This window comes from Accipiter gentilis, chromosome 10 (genome assembly GCF_929443795.1).
Source record: "Accipiter gentilis chromosome 10, bAccGen1.1, whole genome shotgun sequence".
In the NCBI taxonomy this organism is placed as follows: Eukaryota; Metazoa; Chordata; class Aves; order Accipitriformes; family Accipitridae; genus Astur; species Astur gentilis.
In genome coordinates this window covers 30535418-30562843 of record NC_064889.1, presented here as the reverse complement: position 1 = coordinate 30562843, position 27426 = coordinate 30535418, and the positions used below count along the sequence as shown (strand labels likewise).

The 27426-nt window shown below is 46.1% G+C and overlaps 1 protein-coding gene across 2 annotated transcripts; it reads left to right on the top strand.

The window, feature by feature from the left end:
• The first annotated feature begins 910 nt into the window (after nucleotides 1-910).
• Nucleotides 911-25656, top strand: METRNL (meteorin like, glial cell differentiation regulator). Of its 2 annotated transcripts, none has more exons than XM_049812718.1 (4): nucleotides 911-1036; nucleotides 6972-7360; nucleotides 23912-23971; nucleotides 24703-25656. In XM_049812718.1, exons 1-4 carry the CDS (start codon nucleotides 924-926, stop codon nucleotides 25017-25019), a joined length of 879 nt encoding a protein of 292 aa, XP_049668675.1. In that variant the 5' UTR covers nucleotides 911-923; the 3' UTR covers nucleotides 25020-25656. The 2 variants fall into 2 exon arrangements, with proteins under 2 accessions (XP_049668675.1, XP_049668677.1); XM_049812720.1 differs by lacking the exon at nucleotides 911-1036 and adding an exon at nucleotides 5079-5653.
• The last annotated feature ends 1770 nt before the right edge of the window (nucleotides 25657-27426 follow it).

Here is a 27426-nt window from a genome sequence, read left to right as displayed (position 1 = left end):
GTTATCCAGAGCGGTCATTAAGTGCTGGAGAGTTTTACAAATAAGATCGAGTCCCAAGGGCTTCCTGGCAAGTGGAGACACAAGAAGGTTCCAGCGAAACTGTCAGCCCCCGTCCATTCAGGAACCGTGCCCAGGTGGAGATCCTGCTGCGGGCAGAGCAACCCGCTGCGGCGAGGCGCTGCCGCTGGCACCCCGCTTTGCCCGGGGGACGGGCACCAGGTCACTGCTGGCACCCAGCGGTTCCCCCAGCGCAGAAGGAGCGGCCCGGTGACTTTCCCGGCCAAACGAAGCCCTTTGCTCTCTGGGCATCACCCCTTCCCCCCGCACAGGCGGGCCCGGGGACAGCCCGAGGCGGGGGCACCAGGCGCGGGCAGGAGCGGGCACCCCGCAGCGGCAGGCGGAGGGCTCCCGCCCCGGGCCTGGGCACCTGCAAAGGGCCGGGGAAGCAGCGCCGGCCTCCGGTACCGGCCGGGCCGGGCCCGGCCCTGGGGGGCAGCGGCGGTTCCCGATCCGGCGCCGCGTTTTGCTCACGCAGCAAGTACCGGCCCCGCCGGGGGGGGGGGAGAGAAGGAGGGAGGGACGGGACGGGGCGGGGGGGGGGGGAGGAAGGAGGAGCCGGCTCTTTGCGGGCGGCTGAGGGAGGCAGGGCCGCTCTCCGCCCCTCAGCTGGGAGCCCGCAGCGAGCTGGTGCAAACTTCAGAGCCGAGCCGGAGCGGCGCAGCGCGGAGCCGGGCATGGGGTAGCCGCTCCGCCCTGGTTGCGCTCCCCACCATGTAGGCGAGCCCCCGGGCGCTGCGCCCATCGCTCCGCGCCGCCTGCAACCGCGTTCGCACCGGGCCGGAGGGAGGAGAAGAAGGAGGAGGAGGAGGAGGAGGAGGAGGAGGAGGGGGGGGGGGGGTCGCGGCGGGGCAGTGGGGGGGACCATGCGGAGCGCCCCGGCCGCCGGGCTCCTGCCGCTGCTGCTGGGGCTGCGGCTGCTGCTGGGCGGCGGTGCAGCGGCTCAGTACTCCAGCGACCTGTGCAACTGGAAGGGGAGGTGAGGCGAGACCCCGCCGGGCTTGGGGGGAGGTATTGGGGACAAGGGAGGGGGGGGGGGGGGGGCCGGAACGGGAGCTGGCACGTCCATCCCCGCCCCGTCGGGGGACGAAGTTGGTGCCGAAAACAAAAGGGAGAGCCCTCCCGCTGCGGAGCGGCGTCGGGCGCTGCGATGCCCGCCCGGGGTTCGGGGAAGGAGGGCGGCACAAGGCGGAGAGCCGGGGCTGCGGGGCGGCTCTGCCTCGCTCCCCCGCGGGGAGCCGGCCCCCTCTCGGCGGGCTTGGCCGCCAAGAGGCGCGGGGCAGCGGCTCCCGCAGCGGGGGAGGGATGGAGGGGCCGGGGGCTCCCCTCTGCCCGGCAGCGCGGCTCGGTGGGCTGGGGAGGAGGAGGAGGAGGAGGAGGGCGGTGCCACGTCCGCCACGGAGAAGTTTCTCCCCGCGACCATCTTCCCCGCGGCCCCCAGCGCTCCGCGGAGGCGGTGGCCGCGCCCGGGAAATCGGCGGGGCCGGGCGGGCTCCGGCCGCGCCGCGCTCGGGGCAGCCCCGGTATCTCCCCCGGCTTCTCCCGCCGCCGCGGCCCGCTGGGACCGGCCCCGGGATGGGGTGCACCTTGCGGGGCGCTCCCGCCGCAGCGAGGGCGTCCCTCCGCGGGGCCGGGGCCGGCGCCGGGCGCCGTTCCCCGCTCCCCCGCTCCCCGCAGGTCCCGGCACTTGGCACTCAGCCGCACCGCAGCCCCGGTGCCACTCCCTGCTGCCGGGAAGTTATCCCGCACTTCGTCCCGCGGAGGAGATGATGGGGATGATGAGCAGGCTGGCACAGCGGCCTCGCTCCTGATTTATTCTAATTGCGCTGGTTGTGAAACCTCTCCAGTTCTCAAGTGTTTATCTGCCAAATTATCTTCCCTTTAATTGCTTGTAATAAGTTTAACGCGTGTGGTTGGGTCTGTGACCTCCTCCACTGTTCGTAGTTTTAAAAAAGCGACTCTGCTAACAAGCAAGTGTTGCTGGGCCGGGCTCTCTGTCCTTGGAGGGTAAAACGTTTTGACTCCAATATTCTGCTCAGATCTGACTTTCTTTAAAAGTTTGCCCAGCTTGTATCAGTAGGGTGTTTTGGAGTAGGGAGAATTCAAAGCGGGGTAACAGCTGGATTGACTTTCAACATAGTAATTGCTTATCTGTTACTGTCTGAAACATGCAGATGCTTGGTATTTACTTTCTTCTGAACTTTTCTTCTGACTCTTGACAATTGATGCATAGTTAATTGCAGTGAATCCACTTGAACACGAGCCTGTTTGATAGGGACAAAACCTATTAGTTCTGTGGCAAACTCCTAATTGTATCATTTTGCTTTGTTTGCTTTATTCCCCCCACGCCCCCCCCCCCCCCCAAAAAAAAAAAAAAAAAAGCTGTACCTGCTTTCATTGCTAAGCATCCTAACTGCATGTACTTGCCTGGACCTTACCACATGGTACCACAGCCTGTTTTTTAAAAGAAACATGACAAACCCCTGTAATCCTGTCCTGTTTGGTTCTTATTTTTGTCCTGTTTTCTTAGAGCAAGCAGTGACCACCCATGTCACCTGAGGGGGTGATGCTTGGGGGGGAAGTGAAATATCATTTACTGTAACTGAGTTTGGGGTGAACTGGTGATGCAAGCTTGGACTCACTGTTGTTGCTCTGGTGTGCCAAAGCAGGGCTGATGGCGACAGCTCTGTGATGATGCTGTTGGAGGCACAGGGAAGGAGGAGCTGCCCTCTTGCATGCACAGTTCAGTCTGGGTGGTTTTATTTGTGTGAGGGAGTCCTGGAGTCCAGGTGGACAGGAGTCTCGGGAGAGGATAATGTAAACCAGGCTGACTTTGGCCTTGCTGGTAGAAAACAGGTGTCATCAGAAATGCTGGCAGTCCTAAGGCCATTAAATATCATCTGCTTTGTCCTAAAAGACTAGCAGTTAAGAAGGAAAGGTGATTTGATGTACCAGTAAATACATCTAATTAAGTATTTCAGTGTGGATACTAATAGCTGTATGGGTCAGAAAGGATTTTTTTTTTTTATGTGGAATATAATGTTTTGAAGTCATGTGATGTTTTTTACCTTAACTGTTTGAAAAACCTGTGAACTTGAATGCCACAATGTAGTCTTTCTTCCCACAGTGAAGTTCTAGGTTGTCTTGTGCGGGCAGATTTGAAAGTCTCTTACAGTAAACCTGAAGGTGTTTTCTCACCTTTATGTACATGTCTATATTAAAAGCAACAGTCTTAGAAGTAGAATATTCTGGATGTGATTTTCTTTTTCCAATTAGCTTGTGGAGAGGTGATAGGCTTATATCCCTGAGTAGTATGAAAAGCTTCGCTAGGGTTCCTATAGATATTTCTCACACTTCCAAGGAAATCTGATGCAATGCACAGCTTGACACCTGCAGTTTAAGTACTCTCAATAGGCCATAGCAGCATCTTAATAAATAGCTTGACAGAGAGCTTCCAGGAAAGCTTTGTCCAGAAGAAAGCAGAAACTTCACTACAGTGTGTGCCTGGCTATTACTCTTGCTGTAACTTCAGGTTTTCATACTGCAGTGACCTCTCGATGCTTTGGGCAAAAGTGCTTCAGTGACAGGCTGAGAATATGCTAGCCTGGCATTTTTTACTGTAGGCTGTAGGAGATAGAATTCAGCTCTGATGTGGTGCTTAAGTCAATCAGTCTTACCCTCTGCACCAGTGGATGCTCTGGGGAAGTCTTGATGCTCTCTAGATTGTCATCTTTCATTAAAAACTCCAAGTTAGGAGCGAAAGTTTGCCGTGTTCACTGAGGGGTGCTGGGAAGACATGGGTACTTCTAGGGCTCTTCAGAGCATCTGTAATGGAATAAAGAAAGGAAGTAGCTAAAGTAGATAGTGTGAATATTCCTCCCACTCCCTTTTTCTTTAAACACCTGTTGCATGTTGCAGCATAACAGCTTACTGCACCGATACCATAATAGATCTTTCAGGGCAGTGATAGGGGAATGGCAGAAACCAGAAAGGGAGAAGAGTCAGGAGACAAATGCAGTGATTCAGGATGTCCTCATGGATTGGTATGAGGAAGCAGTACTTGTTGCAGAAGTACGTCCCAAAAAACAGCACAGATTTGGAAGGGAGGATGGATGGCTCATCCATCACTGTAACCATCAAACAGCTGCCCTATCTCCTCGCCATGTACTTAAAAAAACAAAAACAAAACTCGAATGAGCTTGGAAATAATAAAAAAAAAAAGGCTCCTGGACTGCCATTATTATATGGACATGGTGTGCCTGATGACTGGCTAGTGAGAACTAAACATGACGTTAAATAATCTCTCAATGTGGTGACATGTCATTTTGACAGAAAGCAAGGCGACAGGTTTTACTGGATGGTGGTGGTTGCTGTTAAGTAATGTGAGCATGTATTTTGAAATCTGCTTAACTTTTGAGTCATCCTTTATTATAAGGCTTAATGGGTACAGGTACTTGTGCTTGATGTATCTGTCTAATGGCATCACTCTTGCCTGTGGGATGTAATTGGCTTTCAGAAGATAATTTCAGAGTCCACCCTGTTTTTGTTTGAACAGCATGAACGTTTGAACAAAATGAATGCTAAGGCTTTTTTCTCTGGCAGAAATTGACTGCCTCAGTGTTGTTGGGATCACTTGCAACAGCAGTTTCACTGCATAAGTTCAGAGTTTTGCCCCTGGTATGTTCCTTCTGTTTAAGGACTCAGGCTCTAGGGTGGAATTTGCCAGTATAAGTCCTGCAAAACCTCTGCAGCTTGTTTTGATGCCTTGAGTAGGAACAAGTGATGTGTCAGGGTAGGTTTTTTTGCCCCTTTGCTGAGGGATAAGCTTTACACTCTTTAATTTCACTTATCCACTGCTTGCACATAAACAGACTTCTGTGCTTTCTGTTGAGTGGCATCATGCGCATGCTGTGGTGAAAACTGATTTTGTGGACCAGATGTGGATTTACAGTCAGCTTGAAATATCCCATTGCAAGCTAAGTTTCCTGAATGTGTTAAGTACTACTGAATTTGAGGGCAAGAGACTAAAGGTCAAAAACTTGTCCCTCTTTTCTCCTCATCTGTGTTCTTGATGTGGCTTTCAAGATTATTCAAAAGCACATGTTTGCAGGCACTATTGTTATTAAATATGACTTTTTTTTCTGAGTTTCCTCATGTAACCTCTATCAAGTGGGTCACACTGACACTCACAATAATGAGTCACGTCAACAGTAAATGCAAACCATATGGGGTTTTTTTTCCCTTTTTTACACATGGCTTCTAGTTACTTTCTAAATGCTGACTTGAATTTAACCCTGTTCAGCACCTGAATATATCATTGGGGTGAGGAACTGTGTATTTGGAGGTTTCTGTTGAGAAACCAGAACTTGATGTCATTACTTGCACTACACTAAAATATGTTCTTTGCCACAGATTTCCTGTGTAACCTCAGACGAGTCACTGAATCCTTTTTAATTATTTTTTTTTTTTCCTGTCTTGGTTCATCTGCCTACAAGTGGGAATGTTGTGAAGCTTCTCTAAAGTACTGCAAAGCAGACCCGTGAGCTGTGTTGAAGAATCTCATTTTGGGTGGTGCTCTACAGGCAAAGAATAAAAGGTGCTTGTGTTTGGGAACTAGGTGCGCAAAGCGTAGGAGGAGAAACAAGCTTGGTAGTGAAGTGATTTGCTCATACTCGCATAATAGGTTTGTGACAGGACAGGGACTGGGACCAAAGGATTTTTGCCTAATGGCCCAAACGCTGCAACCAATAAACTGGGCTTCCCACAACTTTTTCTTTTAATTGGAGTGCCTACAGCATGCAGTGTCATATTAGTGCTTTGAGTCACTCTGGGTACAGGACCTGTGGGGTTGGTCCAAGCATCAGTGACAGGCAGCAAGGGTTGTTTAGCGCTAGCCTTGGTTTAGGCTGTGGGCAAGCAAGTCATGGGGGTTTACTAGTCATCCTGCTTAAGCCCAGCAGTTTGCTCTCCTTTCACTAGCACTTGGCCCTGGGATCCCCGCGTTGCTCTCCTATCCCATCTCTGTGATGACCAGCTCTCAAAATGGCTGTTGGGGTATTAATTTTTGGCCACGGTGCTGGGTAAGGACATGGGGCTGACGGTGGCCCTGTGCCCCAGCTATAGTCACTGGCCATGTGTTCTCTTTTTTGCTGAACACCCATAGCTGTGTGTCTGCTCGTAGCCCATCGGACCTGGGCAGTAAAGCGATAAGCTAAATTTAAACCTCATATGAGGAGAAGTGGGGGAACAGATATGTACCGAAGAAAGCAGCATAGTTCAGTGCTTCCCCAGCTATGACTGGGGAGTGTAGTGTCTTCTCTCCCTACCTCCCAGTTTGGAGATTGGGGCTGCCCAGCTGGGGCAGAGGGTATCAGTAGCACCCAGAGCATCCCTTTGCTCCAGTTCACAGGGTGAGCTTGGCATCCCTCCCAGTTTCAGATCCATTGGGAATATAGACTTGGAAGGGGAACAAAGTACTCAGAAAAAAGGTGGAGTCCGATCTGTGAAGCTGGAAAACGTGCTGGTTTAAGCCACCAGGAAGGGAGTTCAAGCGTACGTGTTTTACTTAGTATGCGCCAAGTCATTTGCCACAGCTCAGCTGATGGGCAGTAACTGAGGCTGTAGTAATTTAATTGCTTTTGATCATGTGCTTATATCCCATTTAATTTTGAACGCAATTACTAGTGGTTTGACTTTTTCTTTTGGGAGATGATTTTAAATTGTCCCATAATATTAAGGTTGCAGTCTTGCAAGAGACAAGCACTTCTGACCGCTCCCAAGCTGGATGGGCTAATACTAAATACTGTCACAGGTTTCCTGCGTTTGTTGATGTGGGTCTTTGAAGGTTTGAGGTTATGACAGTCACATTACTAGCTCTGTCATTTCTCTAACTTTCTCTTTCTTTCTTCCCCCAGTGGTTTAACTCACGAGTCTCACAAGAAGGATGTTGAACAGGTCTACCTCCGCTGTTCTGAAGGGTCAATAGAGTGGATGTATCCCACAGGAGCACTCATAGTCAACCTGCGACCCAATACTTCACCTGCCTCTTACAAACATTTGACTGTTTGCATAAAGCCCTTCAAGGACTCTGCAGGAGCAAATATTTATTTGGAAAAAACTGGAGAACTGAAACTCTTGGTCCGAGATGGAGATCGCAGCCCCAGTAAAGTATATTGCTTTGGCTATGATCAGGGGGGCCTGTTTATTGAGGCCACTCCTCAGCAGGACATTAGCAGGAAGATTACAGGCTTCCAGTACGAATTGATGAACAAGGGGATAGCGTCTGATTTGCACACAGTTTCTGGTGAGTTCTGGGATATTGGTCGTATTTTCACGTACTGTATGGGATGCATAACAGATGGCAGAGTGAGTGAGTGGGAAAGTGGTTGGGTCTAAATTTCATGTGCTTTTAAGGACATGTTTTATAAACAGGCTATTGTGGAAGAATTTTTTTTTTTTCTGGTTTTTTTTTTTCTTTTGTAGTTGTTGTTTTTTGGAAGCTGGTAGCATAGGCTGAATTCCAAATGATTTGTTAAGGGCTACGTTGTGAACGATTCTCCCCTTGCAGGCGTGGGGTGAATCACAGGAGCTGGCTTTACCCTACAGTGAACTCCAGCGTGAACTGGGCTTCTGAGCCTTGCTGTAACAGTTTTCTAACTACTTTTTTACTCAGTTTTTAAGACCCCGCTGCATGTTTTGAATAATAAACATTTAAACAAGGAGGAACTCCTTTTCCGTGTTTGGGTTTTTTTTTTCCCTCTGAAACTACTGCTACTTGCTGACCTAATTATGGCTTTTTTTTTTTTTTTTTTTTTAAACAAGGAAAATGGTGTGTTCCTTCCTCAGCTCTGCCTATTCCACTTTCTTGAGCATTACTGTGCCATGGCAGAGCTCTTCAATGCCATGACAATACTTTTCCAGTGCTGGTGTTGTCTTTTCTCTCAAGCATTATGAAAAGCAACTTTTGTAGGGAGGAATTTTATGCCAAAAGCTTTTAGGAAGGGGGAGTGGACAAACTGAAAGAGCTTACAAGCCTGTAAAGTCTGATACTAAATAGCAAGCTAAATACCATTTGGGAACAATAGCTGTAGGTGTAACCTAATTGTGCTAATCAGTTAGTTTGAGAAGAAGAAAAACTGGCATTTGTGGAGGATGACAGGGGGGAAGGGGAAATTCTCTTTAGATAGGCAGTATCTGATTTATGCATCTCCTCCATTCAGAATTGCCTCTAGCTTTTACCCCCCAAACCCTCCAGAATAGCCCCAGGAATAGCAGATCTAGGACAGTTTGTCCCAAGTGACTATGGAGGTTTCAAGGTTTAGGTATTTTAAGTGGGGAGGCCATGGTGGCAAACAGATTTCTCTTTCAAAATGAAATGGTAGGGAGGAAAGGCAGCCCCTGCAGCAGGGCAGAAGAGTCCCCACAGCACACTTGAGATGGATGAACTCGGCCCAGGGTAAAACCCGATGTAAAGCCAGCCTAAGACGCTGTACGTAGGCTGTCTAGATTCTGCGGTAGTGTTGCCATATGCTTTGCCTGAGATGCTACTTGATAAGCAGTGGTGTGGTTAACTAAACTGCAGCTGTATCTTCTAGGCATTGCATCCCTCCTCCTTTTTTGGGATAAGTGATTGCAGAACTTGAGTCCCATCCTCTCCCCTCCCCTGGCTCCCTTCTGCAACAGGACTCTGGATTTAAATCTTTGTATATTTGTGCATACTTGCCACCCTGCTAGCGTTTAGATGTTGGTACACCAATTCAGATGTGGCTTTTGGGGTTTTTTTTGTACAGATCTTAGTTGGACTGAGATGAACAGTTCTTAACTCAGCAAGACGGTCATCAGCTGAGGGCTAATGCAGTAACCCCCAGAACTGATAGATGGCGTGTTTGCCATTAAAACAAAAAAACCCATAAACACAAATATTCAAATATTTAAGTCGCCTTCTTTACTCTTGCTGTGTATGCAACTTGTAGCTTACTATTGAGGGTTCTGCATTTTAAGCAGACTTCTCTGCTTCTGCATTTTACAAGTGCTGCAGAAGAAGTAGGGTATCTGCTGCAGAGCTGGTTTCCCAGTAAGATCATTTCTGCAAAGATGAATATGCTGTGCAGAATGTTAGCTATGTAGTAAAATTCCATTGCAGAAGACATTAAATACATTGTTTAATCAGTTATTTGGAGAATGTTCCCAGATTCAGTGCTTCTTTCTTTGACAGGCTGTGAGGATGGAGACAGAGGCAGGCTAGTGATAAGTCACTTAAACTTACCAAGAAAAGCCCTATACTTCTTTTTTCTGAAGAAAGTTGAAACTGCTTTTGCATATAATAAAATAATATGCAAAAAATACAGCTTATCACAGCTGTTTTTAGCTTGCACATAAATAAGCTTTCTCCTGAGCTCTGCTAAAATCAAGAGGACTTGCTGCTGGCATACTTAACATCACAAGCCGGCACAAACTGCTGTGTTTTTAGAAGTAAGTGCTCTTCATTCCACATAAAATCTTGGAGATTTTTAACGCTGATGGGCGTTTTCTTCAGAGACTTTCCAAAGTCAAACTGAGGACTGAATCCAATTACAGCCTTCCTCTTTGATAGGCATATTAAATCACTTTTTCTGTGACTGCTGTATTTTCAGCTGTAACAGACACTGGTTGAATTTCAGTGCTGTCTTATAAAACAATGTGGTAGGCTATCTGCTTCATGCTCCAAGTGTCTTGTTTGGACAGAAGCAGCTCTTTAATAGTTCATCAGCAGAGCCTTCAGGGCAAACTAGGGATCTCTATTGTATTTTAAATTATTTCCCTTGCCTTTTTTTGGATCCCCAGACTCTGGGGAGGGGGGGGGGGGTGGTGGGAGGGGGGTGAAAACATGATGAAAATGCCATACATGACTCTTTCCACTACTCAGTCAGATGAGCACTTTTATTCTCCTATAAATATCTATATGTCTGGGGAAACTGCCAAGTAGCTGCCTTGTGAGGCTTCTATAGAGCAATATATTTGGGGCTCTTTGCAGTTCGTGGACCTCCTTTCTTCTGGAGCTGCTTTAAGTTTTTCTGTGAAACCTCCAAAGAAATGCCCTTCACTGAGCTGTTCGTTTAGAGGGGAAGTTTACAATCAATTGACTGAAATCACTGGTGGCTTCTTCATCGGAGAGGCGGCTCAAGCCAGAGGCAATTGCTGACCTTAAAAGAGCTGAAAACTGGATTTAAGGTTCTGCATTTGTCTCCAAGCATACTTCTGTCCCTTGGTCACAAACGTGGCTTACAGCATTTTGGCAGTTGCACACTGGAAAAACGAGCCTGCTCATGGCTTAGTTGCAGTTTGACGGAGTTCAGCAGAACTGGAAGTACGTGTGAAGGTGTCAACGCTGTGAGATGCTGTTGCAGATGGGGGCTGAGATGTGCTGGCAGAGCTGGGCAGAGGAAGCTCGCGCGCTTCCTGGTCTCGCTTAACGCTGCAGCGCTTCGTCTGACGGCGAAGGACCAAAAGTCACAAATATTGCATTATTTTTCTACCACTGCCGATCGGGGGAGATGACTGTCGTAAAAGACCCAGGTGTGGGGCTCAGTAATCCAGCCCTTTCCTTGTGCAATAACTACTCGCTAACAACTTCTCTCTGCTTTCCCTAAATGGCGTGTTTGTTTCCTGGTGATAATTATTGTACTCTGCCCTTGAGTTTACTCTCTCTTCCTAACCTGGCATCCCAGCTCTGATTAAAGAGTATAAGTCATCTGTTTAATACCTTAATGACCTGTTGTGTCCTCAGAGTCCTGACATTGCAGGGTGCATCCACAAATCAACAATGCTTGGCAGGGTGCCTGTGGCTTAATTAGAAAACCTCAAGTTTTATTAGTTTACAGTCATTCTTTCCCACTTAATCAGAGTCTAGCAAATAATTCAGTAGAAAACATACACAGGTTCTGAATTGGCCTTTCCCTTTTCTCAGGAAGGTTGAATGGCACAGTGCAGTCTTATGATTTTCCAGATTTTGGGGGTTTAACCCTTTTCTTGGCTCTGAGTCTGCCTTATCACATTCTCTTAAGACTTTCCTAAGTGTAAGAAGCATGTGTAGTGTACTGATAGGTTTTAATTCGGATTGCTGAGATTTGGTATGGGAAGGTTTTTACTGTGATAGTAACAAGCAAAAAAGGTGCATTTCTGGGGGTTTGTAGTTTCTTAAGCTGGGCACAGGAGTGAAGGCAAGCATGCTACAGAGCTTGACACCATTTTATGTGAGTAGTCCCTGAGAAGGGTCACCTTGAGAATTCAAACATCTCGATGGGCACATTCTCCTCTTGATACCCAAAGTGATGGCTGACTGAAAGTGCTTTTGATTTCAGATGAGGTTCTGGATTGGACCCCTATTTAATTCCCATCCCCACTGATGGTCCATTAACTTCAGCTCATGCTTGCAGTAAGGCTCTGAAGCCTTGGTGTTTGCCCAACTGAAGAACTGAGGCACTGTGACATTTTGGCTCAAGGCCATTTGAGAAGCAGCAGAACTTGTTTAGGTTGCTGAATTCTGTTGATTCTAATCTTTTCTGCTTGCGATGGAGGAAAACACTCTGGGTTTCGGCTATACTGGCAAGTAGATGGAGGTTTTGGGAAAAGTGTTGTTCGGCCATATAGTTCCTAGAAGTTTTCTGAAGGTGTTGACACACATGAGCTTCCCTGCTATAGCGGAGCCTGCGCCTGGTGTAGGTCTGCCTTGCCATGCAGCAAGCTGATTTGATTAAATTCCTATGAAAAGTGTGAATGTCCCTCCAGAGTAATTTGCTTTTTAAGTTCTTCAGTTTCTGCTCAACTAGTCTGAAACAAGAATCTGTACGTTTGACCAAGCGTTTTGGAGAGGAAGGTAAATCCTCTTCCCCCTCCCCCGCCCCACCGAATGACCTTTATTTTGTTGCCTAAAGCCTGTGTTTCAAGTGTGTCAGTTCCAAGCTCTGGATCCAGCTTTATCTAAGCTGTGTAGTTTGCTTTCCCCATTGCATACTCATGGGGATGTCTGTAATTTGGTTGTTAGAGCTCAGGAGGTAAATTGAAAGCCCTTTCATTACCCACCCGCTTTTGTGTAGTAAAGAAGTGAAACTTTAACAAAAATGTCCCTTTATCTCGATGGCATCTACTCACTTAGTGCAGGTTCTAGTAACTGTTTTATACGCTTTCTTTATTAATGCTGGGTACCTGGCTGCGAATATGAATAGATAGGAGGCACAGCACTCAAGTGGGTATCTGAAAAACTAGCCAAAACTGGATAAATCCAGTTAACTAATTAAGAACAGTATTCAGCTATTTCCTGTATGCTGTTAATTCACTGACCTGAGAAAACAGATTGGAAATTCAGAACGCTCATAAGTATTTGGGCTATGCCAGTGTTCCTACTAACAAATGGCTTTTTGAAGCACCCCTCTTAACTTTTGATTGTTGATGCAGTTTGGGTTTGGCAGAGGTGGGGCACCAATCTGCCATATCTCTGCAGGTATTCTCCCAGAGCACTGTTGTCATTGCAGCTCGTAGGCTTCTAATCTCATGCTTTCCTCTAGCTGCTCCCAAATATCCAATTTTTTTTCCTTTCTTGGAGACTGAATGCGCTGCTAAGCTTTAGAGAAGGAAGCAGCAGATGCGCTGGTGTATTTTTCACTTCTTGTTGGAGTGGAAACATTCTTGTTTTTTGTCCCAGAGGCTGGTGAGGAGGAAGCTGTGGCTGCCATGCCTGCTCTCTGCCAAGGTAGTCACAATATGGAAATCACGGTTGGTCCCCGCTGTGCTCATCGCTGCCGTTAGCAGAAGTGATGGAAAGAGGCACTTGGAACACTTAAATTGAAAGTCCCCGCGACCTTTATGCTTACCATAGGTTCTGCCTGAGTCATTGTGACCATCCGAGGTGTTGGCACTGTGCGACGTGGCAGGGGTGGGAGCACTGCTGTGTGCTGCAGGGTTGGCAGGGGTGTATATTCCAGTACACCCCATCAGATGAGAAAAATGGCTTGCTTTGTCGTCCGTGTCCTGTCCCCCCGTCCCCCCCCAGTTTTCTGCACAGGATAAAACTCTCATACCTCTTGGGGTTAAGCTGTGTTAGGGGGGAAAAAGCAAATCTGAGTGTGGTGTGGTTTGACTTGCACAGAAGAACAGAATTGATATCGCACTCCTCCCATCAGGATTTGCTGGTGAAATGCATAACGAGCAGCAAAGCAAAGTTGAGGGATCTGTTCTGTATGTCTGAGTACATGTTGTCTGAGTGGCATGTAGGGTAGGCTCACCGGTGCAGCAAAAGGTTTGCTGTTGTTTTATACGCCTTTTTCTCTCTCTAAAAGGTAAGCAGCAAGTTTTAAGAGAAAACCACCAGAAAACAGCCTTTAATGCAGTTGTTCAAAATACACTTCAATTATTGGCCTTGTAAGGGACCATGTTGACAGTCCTACTTTAGGAAATGTTATTTTCTAAATAGCTTTTTGTGTGCTTACCCTCCTTGCAGGAAGGTCTTCCATAGTAACTTTCATGTCTTTTCCCATAGTAAACAATGATACAAAACTAGACACAAAATAACTTTATGAAAGAGTAAACAGCATTCCCTAACCCTATATGTATTTGAAAAAGCACATTGTAAGCCAGTTTTTAAGAGCATATCACTGAACTGGGTGTCACGGGTCAACATCTAAATTGGTCAAGCTGGTTGCTGTATAACAGAGCCTGGAGTGGGATTAATTTTGAGGAGCTAGAAACCTGCTCTAATTATTCATGTGCCTAAAGTGGTCAGATTTGCAGCGAATGATTGACTGGGGGGAGAGTTTGAGAGCAAAGGTTTTGGGTTTCTTCCTGTATGAAATGATTTTAAAGGGCAGTTCTGATGCTCAGGGAACACACACGCTCTTACATGTTCCTAAATTGAGCAAGGGTGATGTTTTTGGGATCTGAGCCTCAATAAGGTCAAAAATGTTGAACTGAGAAGGCTTCACCTAAAAAACCCAAAACTGGAGGGCTGCCCTAGTTTAATCTCTCCTTCCCCCAAGAAAATGAGTTTGACAGCAGTCTCCTCTGGCCCTGCTTGTCCTTTGATGTTGCCAGGACAGTAGTTGGTTTTGCAGTGGGCAGAGGAGGTGACAATGGAGCTGCAATGATAAATACACAGCTGCAGGGGAGAGGGGGTAAGAAAATAGCTTATTTTTTTGCTAGACTGGCCACGAATGCCGTTAGCTTATTTCTCAACTCAGTGGGCAGTCAAAACCAATAAGCAGTCAGGTGTATTGTCCGGGCAGCTGGGGCTCTGCTTTGCTCTGACCTTTATGTACTGTGGAAGATAGTCCCACAAACAGATCTGCAATCCAACGGAGTTGCTTGGCAGTCTTTAATAATGCTCTGTGCTTGCTCTGCAAAACTGTTTAGTTTGCTAATTCCTGAGGCTGTAGTTAAAGAAGGGATGGGAGGGCGGGGGAACCGCATTCCTCCTCCCGCCCCCCACCTTCCCTGAGGAATAAGAAACTTACTGAAACATGGGCCAAATTTTGCCTTGATTTGCAGGACAGAAAATTTCTTTCACCTTAATCTGTTGTAGAAGCCAGAAAATACACACTGTAATATTGCATGGATACTTGGAAGCTACCCTGGACCCAAAGCTGTGATATGCTAAATCTGACTTTGGGAGGTTTAATACTGGGTCAAAAAAGCTGCTGCCACATGACACGCGGCTTTGATCCAGCAGTAACTTCTGCTACTGATTGAAATCTGTGGAAGGATTTTTTTTGTATGGGTTGTATGGGTACCTCCTGCACTGCTCTGGCCCCTATATGGGATTTGGGCATTGACTCCTGCAACAGGCATAAACTCTGGTGTTTGCCCATGTCCTTTCTGGATCAAAGGCCTGCTGCTGGGAGAATTGTAGTGATCATTAGTGCTGGGATATGCACACGGAGCCTGGCCTGGCTTTCCATTGCCTTAACTCACCCCCCAGGATTGTTCCTGTTTGTATAGGATGCACCCCTGCCCCACCAGAACTGTTCGTAGCTTTACACCAACTTCATTGATGTACAAGTGGATGTGAGAAATTAAGAGGGGAAAAAAAAAAAAGGAAAAAGTCCAAGCTTATGTAGAACAGGTGAATGATCTTAATATGACAAAGAAGTGTGGGCTGTTAAGTAAGAAGAGGTGTATATATCTTAAAGCTTTTCCTGTTACAAATGAAAAATCCTAAGTAACTTTTTGGGGAGTTAACTGAACAACGTTATAACATTGAAGGTCTCACTGTGTGAGATGTAGCCCTTCCACAGTCCTCCTCAAGAATAGGCTGATCAAATAAGCATGGTTTTAAAATGAAAACTGGCCTTGTTCCTTCAGAGCTCTCCCACATACGAAAAAGTATTTGATTTTTAGAAACAGGGAGGAGAAGGACCTGCGTGGATGTGAGTGCACGTATGCTACCTTTTTTTTTTTTTTTTTTTTTTTTTTTTTAAGACTCACTTAATCATTGATCTGTCATTACTCCACTCTCAGGGTTTAACTTTAACCAGCCACTTGTTACTTAATTCTATTCCCCTGCTCCATAGGAGGCATTAATGGACCAGACCGAAGAGGAGGGTGGTGGGGAGGGAGGGAAGGCTTTGTATTCCTGGCAGGTTACCAGGCTGGTAGTAGGTGCTGGCTCTAGCCTCTCCCATAGCACTGGTAGGGGCTCTGGCACCAGAGCCATGCGCCTGGCTGCACAGCTTCCCCAGGGCACTGGAGTAAAAAACACCTTACTTTTTTTTTTCTGCCTTGCAAGCACTGCATGATATCTCAGCTGAGTGTTTTGTTAGCTGTCAGAGACAAAACCAAACAAGACATCAAAACTTTCTTTATAACCTTATGTTTTCCTAGATCTGATTAGTGCGTGCTTTTAGAAGGCTTTGGAATGACATTTTCTTTAGAAGAAAAAAGAAATCTTTTCTGAGTGAATTTTAGGAGGGGATGAGCCAAGCCATAAATCTTGTGGGTTTTGAGTCAGTAAAAATATTTGCTTTGGTCCTGTGCTGCCGGGCGGTAGATGGGCAGTGTGGAGGTGCGATGCTACAGCTGCCTGTGCTGGCAGGTTCTCGTGGGACAGCCGGGAGAGAGGTGCTGCCCCAGCCCTTCTGCTGCTGCAAGGTCAGAGGAGATCGGAGGAGTCCCTCAACCATCCAGAGGCACCTCTGACTTCCAGCACTTGTCTGTCCTCACACCTGCCCAGCGCTTCCCATTCCTAATCCCCCTTGGGCAGCAGCAGTACCTTCAAGGAAGGAGAGAGGTGTTTTCTGTGAACAAATAGATGTATTTTTTATGGTTTTATATTGGTGTCTTGTGTGCATACAGCAGGAGAAATTCCCAGCAGTTACCTTTCTGCCTGCTTTTCTCTTTAATTGCAGTTAGGAAGGGGGGAGAGAGACAGCAAAGAAATGACAGATGTTTGCAAATGCTGTTTGCACAGAAATGTGGACTAGTACAGTTGCAGAGACACTTCTTGTTTGCTGGGCTCTCTCTCTTCTGCTGCAATTCAGACAGAAGAAATTTAACTGAAAACCTGATCTGCTGAGTAGGGCTTTTTGGACACGATATATTGCAGACTTGACTGTAACTGAGGATTTTTACAGGGCTGGTGATGCAACGGGTGAGTGTAGGAGCTTGGTTGGGAGTTGGCACTGATCCCGTTACCATTACATCGCTGCCCACCCCAGCACCGAGGTTTGCCACGGCAGTGTGGGAGCCCAAAGCCCAGCACTGCTCTTTGAATGCTGCCCTGGGATGAAGAGGGTGGAGAGGGTCGGGGTAGTGATGGAGACTGAACTGTGCCTGTTGGCTGCGTACAGCAGGAGGGGAGGTGGGGAAGGAAGGGAGACAGTGTTTGGGACAGGCATTATTTTTTCCTGATGGAGCAATAAGCAGCCCAGAGGAGGGGGGACAAAGAAGTGTCTCAAAGATATGACACTTGTTGTAATATCTCCTGGGTTGATGCAACTCGTGCATGGGCTTGGAGGTAGAGTTCAATAGTGTCTAATGCTGTTTGAATAAAAACTGCTCTGTGGGGTTTTTTCTTCCCCCCTCCCTTTTTTTAAAAAAAAAAAAACCAAACAAAAACCCAAACAAATGGCTGTTTGTGTTTCTAGCTGACCTTTCAGCTCATTTGTTAGAATGGGTGCTGCATCTTGGAACAGCAAAAAGGCATTGACTCTGCAATCCCAGAGGATCCTTACGTGCTCTGTAGCTGCTGCGCCAAGTTTCATTTTGAAAGCTGTTCCAAATGGAGCTTGCCTAGTACCAAATCTCTTCCTCACACTGTTTACATAAATAGTCTTCTTTGGTACTTAAGAACTTTAATACCCTTTTGGAAGACATTTCTGTGAAAAGATACATTTCTGGTTTATGGTCTCTTGTCTTAAAGTTTCTCAGAACACAAAGGTCATCACATCTCTAATGGTGAGGTTTACTATATGCTTTTTTTATTCTTTTTCTGCAGGAAGGAAGTGGTATTAACTCAATTCTTTTGGCACAGTCCATGCCACAGTATACGAAAGTCTGCATTTCATTAAACTTATTTGCAGGTTTAAATTGTTCTTGGCCAGTGTCTATATTTTCCAAGTTACTTCTGGAAACTTGTACATATGTGCAAGTTGAACTTAATGTTAGAAACCAGATAAGGCAAGGAACTAGAGTTGACACTTTCTTTTCTGAGGAGGTAAAATCACCAATATCCCTGCTTCACATAAAGAAGTCAGGGGAGAATGTCCATTGCAGCATCATGATTTTGGTCCAGCAGCTGAATCACCATCTTGTCCTGTACCAAATCTTGGCTGGGTTTTGCCTGTAGAAGAAGGGAGTCTTTGAGTTTTGTATCTTTGCTCATGGTCCTCGTTCTGAGCTGCCTTTTCTGCTCAGCAAAGGGACTCAGATTAACTTTCTAGCAAATAGGGGGATGAATTCTTCTGCCTTTAGAAGAGCACTAAACTATCTCAGTATGTTATTCATAGCATTAACCTTCTATTCATCGAAGAAGCACAATCCCTTTGGATCCCGTGTCTGAGGCTTATTGAGCCAAGGGGCTCAGAGTAGTGCAAGTCCAACTCTTGTGTTTGCTCCCTGACTTGGCGTTTTTCTACTGACATGCTGGGAAAAGTGCAGTGCTTGCAGAAAGCCATGTAATCCTACCCCATCCAAAGACAGGAAAACCTTGTAAAACAAAAGAGTGATGAGAGAGCTCCTCTGTGTGTTGTGACTGGGTGTCAGTAACTTCCAGCCCAGCTGCGGAGATGCTCTGTGTCATCTGGCCACATTTTCCCTCTCTTCGTGGCTGCAGGTATTATGTTAAATGCAGGTGGGCTGGATGAACCTCTGCTGGCCTGAGCTCCCAGCTAGCATGTTCATTTTAAATTTGAGATGCACTGACGTGCAGATGCGTTGATGTAGTTTAGATGGTGTATTGGTGTGGGGGTTGTGAGCGTTTTGAGGTTGAATGTTATTTTGACTTGCTCAGGAAGAGCTATCTGAGGGGGTGAGGAAAGTTGAAGCTATATCTAGAAAGGAGGTGACTAGTCAAAGCCTGGTAAACCAGAGTGGTTGTCAAATTCTTGTTCACCTCCACTGCAAAGTAGCAGGTCTTTTTGTTTGCGATATGAGCTGTGAAAGGTTTGTTTCATGTTGCCTCTTCACAGAGGAAGCCTAGGCAAACTTAGGAACAAATAATTACAAGGATTTATTCTAATTTTTAATTAGTTTAAGCAGGATCAGGGCAAGATATTTTTTTTTCTTGCTTATATGATATTTGCCCTTAAACTCTTGTCTCCCAGCTAAATCGGAGTTCCAGTAATCAGTTGAGACATAGTCACTTCTGCTTAGGACTCAGAAAAATGACTGAGAAATGCACCATCATTGGAGAAACCGCATCTCTATTTTTATAATCTGCTCTTGTAAGTCTGTACTCCATGTTTCCAGGAAGGAGGCTCATCCTATGATGCCCTTTCCAGTACAGTTGCAATTACAGAGCTGCCAGCAAGAATTTGAAGAGTGTGGGTGGGGTTTTTTTGTTCCATATGAACTAATGCTGATGTCAGGCTGAAAGCTTTGATCTGGGAGATGGGTCTGCTGTGGCCCCACACTGGCACGGCTTGAGGTGCTGCAGTACGGGCTGGCTTAGCTTAAATCAAGTTGGTCTGCGACAAGACCCATTTGAATGTCTTCTACTGAGCATGCAAGAGAAAAGACTCCTTGTTTTAATCAAAAGATTTAAACCTAGAACTAACAGAAAATAATGCTCCAACCCTGCCTGGGCCTCCTTAGTAGCTTTTGATACTTAAAAGGTCTGATTGCTCTTCAAAGGATTATTCAGAAACACTAATGTGTGGGTGATGTATGCCACGGAAACTGGAAGCGCAGATAAACCAGCTCTATGTTTCCCTCCCCCACCATCCACACCTCTACCACACCGCACGCGTATACAAACTTCTTTATAAAACCAAAGGGTATTCCTCGGTAAAGCGGTTTTCTGCAATTACTTTGTGTTAAACATTTTCACTTCTGCTTAAAGGGTGTCTCTCTTCCTGTGCGTGCTGCCGGAGCAGTGATGTATGTTCAGCAGAGCCTACCCGGAGACGTAGGGTGGGTGGAGAAGGTCTTTTGGGCTCAGTAATTGGAACTTTGGGACAGTGTGTAGAGACCTGCAGCCTGATTCATCTAGTAGCTGATTCATCTAGTAGCTATGAGGTTGTGGAGCGTGTTGAGAAAATTCAGGACAGACAGAGGAGACACTTACGGGTTGGAAGCTGATTTTAGGGTACGGTAAGGTCAATTGGACCAATGGGTGGCTGTTGAAACACAAATGTTTCAAAAGAAGATCAGGCCCATTCACATGGTTTCTGTGACGCCTGCAGCAGAGCCAGCAGGTCTCACTTTGAACGCGTCCTGCAGGGAGCTGTCGTCCTAAACCGTGACGATGGCCCTTCAAATAACCCCCATCTCCTATTTTCAGAGGATAGAAGGGTTATGTGCAAATGTCGCAAACCAAAGGAGGAAGGACTGAAGTTACATGTGTGTGCTGAGAGGGGATGGCAACACATACCCACAGCTCTCGAGGCAGAGGGGGCGCATGCTAAATTGCAGCAGTGAAGGTGCACTTAAATCCATCCCCAATATTGGAGGAGATCCTTTCCGGACAACTCAACTCCCTGGTGCTGGCTGAGCTGGGGACCTTCTGGAGCTGACGGCATCTCCTCGGGGCACGTCCCTCTCTCTTCCTAAGCTTTTCTGCCTCCCCGCGGAGAGGACCAGCAACGTGTTTGACAAAGCTGTTGGCCAACAAGTGCAGTCTATTGTTAGTATCGCCACGTCCTCCTCGGTAACATCAGGTTCAGAGGGCAAATCGCTCAAAGCAGCTGGGACATGACTGCTGGCTTGTGAGGAATGATGTAATTACATCTCCCTCTGTGGGGAGGTGAATAGAGAGGCCTTTGGAGGCACTGGACGGGGCAGTGGAGGGAGAGGGCTGCCTCAGGTTACTTCAGGTCAGGATACTGTCAAAATCCATCAAAGGCATTCCCAGGAGAGTCAGCAGCCGACATGCACAATGCAGGCTTTATGCCACTGGCGGTGGAGTTGAGTTATAGGCATCTGGGCTTTAGAGGGCTTCAATAAAACGTTGCTTTTCTCTCTTTTTTTTTTTTCACCCTTTCCCTGCTGCTGTATGAATTAAGGCTCTTTGGCTTATCGAGTTTAAAGGAATTAGAGCAGCTGACGTTGATATTGTTGTTGCAAGTTCATAGACTTGCTTTTGGACGCGAGAACCTGGGCAGCCCTCGAGACATCCCCAGGGAGTCGGGCATCCAGCAAACACAGCCGTCTTGTTTAGTAACCGGGCCTGTTTCCCCAGAAAATGAACGTCTTCACCTGCTGTGCAGGAGTGAAGTGCTTTTTTTGGTTTTCTTTTTTTTAGTTATCAGGATGCTTCCCATTTTAGCCTGAGGTGTGTGTGTCGTTTTGACATACTGATGGAGGAAAACACCTGCCAACCCATCCTGGAGTGAATGAGTGCTGAACTGCAGCTAAAATCGCTAACTTGCAGCATAAACACACAGATTCCTTAATGGCTGTGATTCAAAAGAAAGTGTAGGCATTGCCTCCTCCTAAGGATTTTGTTTCTTTTATGAGACTGTATAGGAATGAAGCTTTGGTTGTAGCGAGTGAATGTTATTTGCTTTTTAATGGTCCATTTACCTCGGCAGTAATCCTTCACGACTCACGTTCCATCTGTGCTTGCATACCTTGTTTTTGCCACTTGCAAGATATACTTGATACTCTGTGAATACAGATGTGGCAGTTGTTCCACAGAAGAGGATTTCTGTTGTTCATATGTCTGGTATTGCAGTGATGGGCGGTGGTAAATGGTTGTTAAATAAGCTTGCATGCTACCACACTGCTGTGAGTCAGCATGGATCTGAAGTAGGTTTTAAGTAATGATCTAGTGTGAGCAGTGCTGAGCACTTTTAATTTCCTTTTGCATTTAAAAAGGATGCAGGATTTTGCCTAGAGTCCACAATTAAAATGATTTGGTTCCGTGTATATGTGGAGATTTGTTAATTTGATTTATTATAGTGTCAGTCTATTTAAATGGAAGGAACCACTTTTAAAGTATTTTGTTTTTCATCTTTAATACTGTTGCTTGTGTTGCACTCCTTTTGAGAACAAAAATGGCTTAGTCATTTTGGTTTTTTTCAATTTTCTGATGGGGTTGGATGAACTACAGAGATGTCTGGTCTAAACCAAGGCTGTTTTCACTCAGACTTAAAAAGGCTGAGATGCCTTTTCATTATTAGATCCTTGCAGAACAAAATATCTGAAATCCAGTGTCTGAAATCCAGCTGTGGATTTTGAGGATGTCCATCAGCTGTGCTTTGTTTTAGAGCTTCTGTCCATGTGAAAATGCTGTTGGATTTGTGCAGGTTTGCACATTTCCTCCATTTGGTGGATCTAACTCTGGTCCTGATTTGGGCAGAGGAAAGCTGGGGAAGAGGGGCATTTGCCCTGGATGAATTTGGTAGGTGCCATGAATGAAACAACTCCACAGTAGGATGTTACGTGACTAATATTATTGTCTCTGTCAGATGAAACTTTGGTGTTTGGTCTAGCCATTAATGCAAATCTCTTGAGTGTAAAATTTAAAATATCTTTAGACTGAATTTATTATAGTACTCCGATTATGTCCAGGCTTTGGCTGGCTCTGTATTTCTCATGATATTAAACAGTTTCCAAACTTTTCCAAAAAAGAGAGCTGAAATGGTATGTGGGGGAAAGAAGGGCGGTAAAGGCTGACTTGTTTCTAAAGGCCCTGAAGGCATTCAGACTCATTCAGACAAATAGAAATGCCTGATTGATCCAGATGCTCTAATAAAACTATTTTGCCTATTCCTTGTCTCTTCTTCTGGAGCTTTTTAGCCTTCTTGAATTATTCCTTCAAATATCCCTGCCCAGAAATGTGCATTTTACATTCTCTTTAATCCTATTAAACAGCATGTTACACTGTGTATTAATCATCTGACTGGAGCAAATCTGGTGGATTTGGTTCAATAATCCTTCTTTCTGGATCACTGCTTTTCTGGGACCTTGGAAAAAATAAGAGATTTACCATGTCTTACATGAAAGAATGGCTTGTGCCGTCTAACAGAGGAAGGCTAATAGCTGAGCGTCGTAGGCACCAGCTACGTGTTGATTAGACTAATTTAAATCTACTTCTCCAGGAAGCGGGCAGGGGTGAGAGGAAGGGTGTGACTATTTGGGAACCTGGTTACTTAAGTGTTTTCAGATGTTGAGGTTCAAAACCTAGATTTTTTTGGGGGTGGGGAGAAGTGGGGTAGCTTCAGTTGGAAGTTTGAGCGTGGACTGCATGATGAAATGAGCTGTAGCTCCAATGATTTGCCTCGCCTCCAGCGAGAGCCCTGCTTTGCTGTAGTCTTTGCCTGCACTAATCCAGGCGGAGCAGCACGCTTGATGGGTTTTCATTTTTCTGACTGATGTGTAAGTGCTGCTCCAAGATGACATCAAGCGAAAGGCATGGGCTCTGATCCTTGGGCCACCAGTGGACAGACTTAATTAGCATCCCTGGGCAGGGCAGACCCTGATAGTAAGCAAATTCCTGAACTCAACGGGGTATTATAGAAACATCTGTACTGCAACTACAGTACCTTCTCCTCAGAAATAGCTGGCCGAGTACAAAGAGGAGCCACATTCTTGCATTGATTAGATTAGTGCAGATATCCAAATGTTTCCAGCAGCACAGGAAATGGTCTTTGTGCTGCTTGAGCTCTAACAGATACCGGGCTCGAGTTTCCGCTTTGCCTCGACGCCCTCTAACACATGCGCTGGGTTTTTTTCCTCTCCTCTTTGCCTCCCCCACTCTGTAACCTTCTGGATCTTTGATGTGGTGATAGTCTAAATGGCTTCTGAAATAGCCCAACAACACTTGATGGAAATTGTAAGAAAGAAGCTTTGCCATCACAGTTTAAAAGGCGCATGATCTTCAAAGTCTTTTTGAGAGCTTTGAATTTACAGCAGAGCATGCTGCAAATGCACCCGTATCAAAATGTATTTTGCATAAGCACAGCAGAGTGTGTGTGGCGTGTTTACTAGATAATATATCCCGGCAGGAGTGTTAAAGAGATCCATATTCCTGCTTAAGTACAAAAATCTCCTGGGGGCTAGGGTTAGCCTCCATTTCGTGTAGCATTACTGATGCCTGACAGGTCTTTGGACCACTTGTCCCCATGTTGCGTGTGTATGTGTGTGTCCTGTTTTTGGTTAATTTAAATACTGTTTTATTTCTTTACTATCATCTAGTCCTTTGCTAACTCTGACCCTTTCTCTCCAGCTCCCTGCCGACCATGCAGTGACACAGAGGTCCTCTTGGCTGTCTGCACTAGTGATTTTGGTGAGTTGTTGCTTCCCCCCTCTCTTCTCCCCAGGGTGGCTCCCTTGAACGTGATGCCCATAAACACTGATGGACACCTACTTACACTTGGCAACTTCTACCAGTAGTAAATGTGGTCTAAAGGGGCTGTGTGCATGGGAGAGGGAGGAGGAGGTGGTGTGAAGGACCTCAAAACTGTGTGCCCAGCTCTCACTTCCCCAGGGCAGACAGAGAATGACCTAGCAACCACAATGGAAGTAGAAGTTCAAAGACTTGGGTGCATCTAGGAGAGGCCTTTACGTGCTGCCCTAAAGTGGACTGTTGACAAAAGACCAAATGTTTCAATAATTCTCCCTGCTTCCCTTTTTAAAGGAGAAACTAATATTAGCTGGTATCTGTGATGGCTGAAGAACAGAAAGTACATTATCAGGGAGCATTAAGCATGTATCTTGTTAGAACTCTTTATCATGACTGATGCTCTTTTCCTGATGTAATTATTTTTGTGTTTAAATTTAATATGTGGATGCTGTCTGATGGACAGCTTACAAACATAAACTGTAAAAAAATACAAATATATGCTGGAGGTTACTGATAGAAACTTAACTCTAAAAATAACAAAGGACCAAAACTGGGTCTGCTGTAGTGAAATCAGTTCCCCTTGAACTGCCTGGTTGCATGGGGCTGAGTTTGGACCTGGTTCTTCCAGAGGGGTTTTGGGTAACTCTTCCTTACGTCTTTTTTTTTGTTTCCAGTGATCAGAGGCTCCATTCAAGATGTTACGAACAAGGCAGAAGAGCAAGAATCCATAATTCATGTCGGTGTCAACAAACTGTACAGGCAGAAGAGCAAAGTCTTTCAGCTCACAGGGGAAAGTGGGAACTGGCGAGGACAAATAAAGACCCTGCTGGAGTGTGGGGTGAAACCGGGAGACGGAGACTTCCTTTTCACGGGACGCATGCACTTTGGGGAGGCCAGGTTAGGCTGTGCCCCTCGTTTCAAAGACTTCCAAAGGATGTACAAAGAGGCGAAAGACAAAGGGCTAAACCCATGTGAAATTGGCCCAGATTGAAATCCCCTGTTTGGCTGAAGATCGCTTTTAGCGTTTGGCCAGGAATATTTCCTGGCTGCGGTGAAAACTGAACAAAAACAGTAACTGAGAGCATGGACAGATCTGGAGTGCAGGCTTGAGACCCCGCAGGACACGTCTGCAGCCTGCGGTGCTGGTAGACTAATGGAAGCAACAGAGGTACGAGCTCAGAAGGCTGCCAAGCAAGCAAGGCTGGATTTTTAACCAATCTTGTCCTTATGAATTAAGTTATTATATTTTTTTAGTGACTTCTTTAGGAAAACAAAGAAAGAAAACTCCCATGTCTTAATAAAAAACCCAAATGAAAGCCAACATGCCTTTGTATCTTTTTAATACTAATTTTTAAAACTTGTCTTAAACTGATGTAGCATTTGGTATGGCGTATTCTGTATAAATGGCCAAGAATGTGATAGAGCACGGTAAAACAACATTAATGCTTTGTAAAAAGCTTGGTGTACAATTCAAAGTTGTTTCTTACGACAGAAATTTATGGAGCCAAACTCTTGTGTGTGTGTTCTCTTTTTTTATTTGAAAGAATGTACAATCGCCGCCTGCAATTTTTTGTCCAGGCTGGCAAATTCTTTCCATTCCAGAGAAATAAAGGTCCCTGGATTTGACACATGCCGTTTAAAATCTTTATTATTTTTCTTCTCCGTAAGGCCTATCTCGGCTAGTCCAGATGTGCTCATAGATCAGTTCTGGGCTGCTCACTTAGTTTGTGGCTTCTCTGAGCAGAAACAGAGTTCCTGTGAGGCATTGGGAACCGCAGTGTTTTTCAAAGGGGAAGCAGGAGCTATTTTTGGACATTTTTAGACACGTGTCCAGGCAAGGCTCTAAGTCTTCTTCTCTCTGATGCCTATGGGGTTATTTTGGGAATGGCTCCAAAGAGCAGGCTGCCCATTCGTGTTTAGCTTGAAGCTTTTAATTTTGCTGGCTGGTAGCTTGGCGTGAGGCGGACGTTCGTGCCTACCTGTGAGTTGTGGGAGACAGGACCAGGCCACCTTGTGAAAAATGAGCACTTTAATAAGGGTGGGCCCCTTTTGCAGGCAGCGTCCCATGGGAGGTACAGGAGCTCTCCCCCCTTGTTCAGTCCCGTTGTTTCCCATAACCTGCAATGTATCACTTTAATGATACCCTTGCAAGGATTTTTAACTGGTTGCCCATACTCATTCTTCAGCACTTTCTACTGTTCCAACTTCTGGTTTAGGCCATCAGGTTCTTTAAATAAAAACTTTCCATTTAGTGACTCTTTTTGCTTCATCCCTCCTATCTCCTTCATGTAAGTGTTGTTTCTGAGGCTCAGGGAGGGCATCTGGAGCGACTCAGAGGACTGTCTTCTCAGGTTCATGCAGGAAGTTCTAAGACGGATGGGACGGAGATGCCCACGAGACTTACCGGGGTTAAAAAAACAGGGATGTATCAAAATATTGGCCTGAAGTGGGACCAAAATCCCACTGAAAGTATTTCAGTAGACTTTCTCAGCAAGATTCATTCTGTGGGCCTATTGGAGAAGGGGAATTTCTTTTAGCTGTGCTAAGATGATCCTAAGAGGCTCCAGGAGACAGTTACTACTTCTGCAAAGACTTCTAAACTCCATTTAGCACCCGTTTATCTGCTGCTTTGACCCCAGCTGCCTTCCAGCCTCCTGTAAGCAAAGCACCAAAACCAGCATCCTATTCTGTATGGTTCAAGGTTCCCTCTGGCCTACTTTAAGAGCAATGGGCCAGGACCAGTGGAGGGGGGAAATGGTTCGCTCTTTGTCTTCAGCCTGCCCCAACCCCTCTCCTGTGGCATTCCTTCCACTTCTAGGGATCTCGACCCAGCCTTTCATAGGCTTTTAAAAATGAATCTGTGATTTAGCACTGAGATAACTCCCAAGCACATCTAAGGGGGGCGGGGGGGTGGTGTGGTCAGAAGCCCTGTACCTAACCTCTTCTCTCCTGTTGTGTTTCATGAGCTTTTTCCAGTGCAGAGTGGCTGCTGGCAGGATGAGGAGGGGAGAACAACATGTTCCTGGAATTGTCTCCAACCTGCCCACTCTCCTCTTCCTATGCGAGGCTGCGGGAGCGAGGGGAAGAGGCTGAATTAAATGTTCAGCCAGTATTTTTGAGGACAGTGCTAGTAAAATACAAACAGCCAGGGAAGCTTTGGCCCTGGAGTTCCAGATTTGGCTGCAGATTGATTTTTATGGCAGTTTAAATTGTTTGTAGACTTTTTTTTTTTTTTAAATACACTTTGAACTACACTTGGAGGCAAGCACTGAACTGGTGCCTTTCTTTACTCCAGTGTCTTGTTTGCCTACCCAAGGAGGAGCAGGGCTGTGCCTTCCCCCGACTCCACTGGTATTGGCCCCATTCCCTGCTGAACTGCTCTCCCCAGAGAACCTGCC

Coding starts and splice junctions, on each gene's coding strand:
- METRNL (XM_049812718.1), top strand. CDS start 924: ATGCGGAGCGCCCCGGCCGCCGGGCTCCTGCCGCTGCTGCTGGGGCTG. Junction 7,361..23,911: donor TGATTTGCACACAGTTTCTG/GTGAGTTCTGGG, acceptor CTTTCTCTCCAG/CTCCCTGCCGACCATGCAGT. Junction 23,972..24,702: donor TGTCTGCACTAGTGATTTTG/GTGAGTTGTTGC, acceptor TTTTGTTTCCAG/TGATCAGAGGCTCCATTCAA.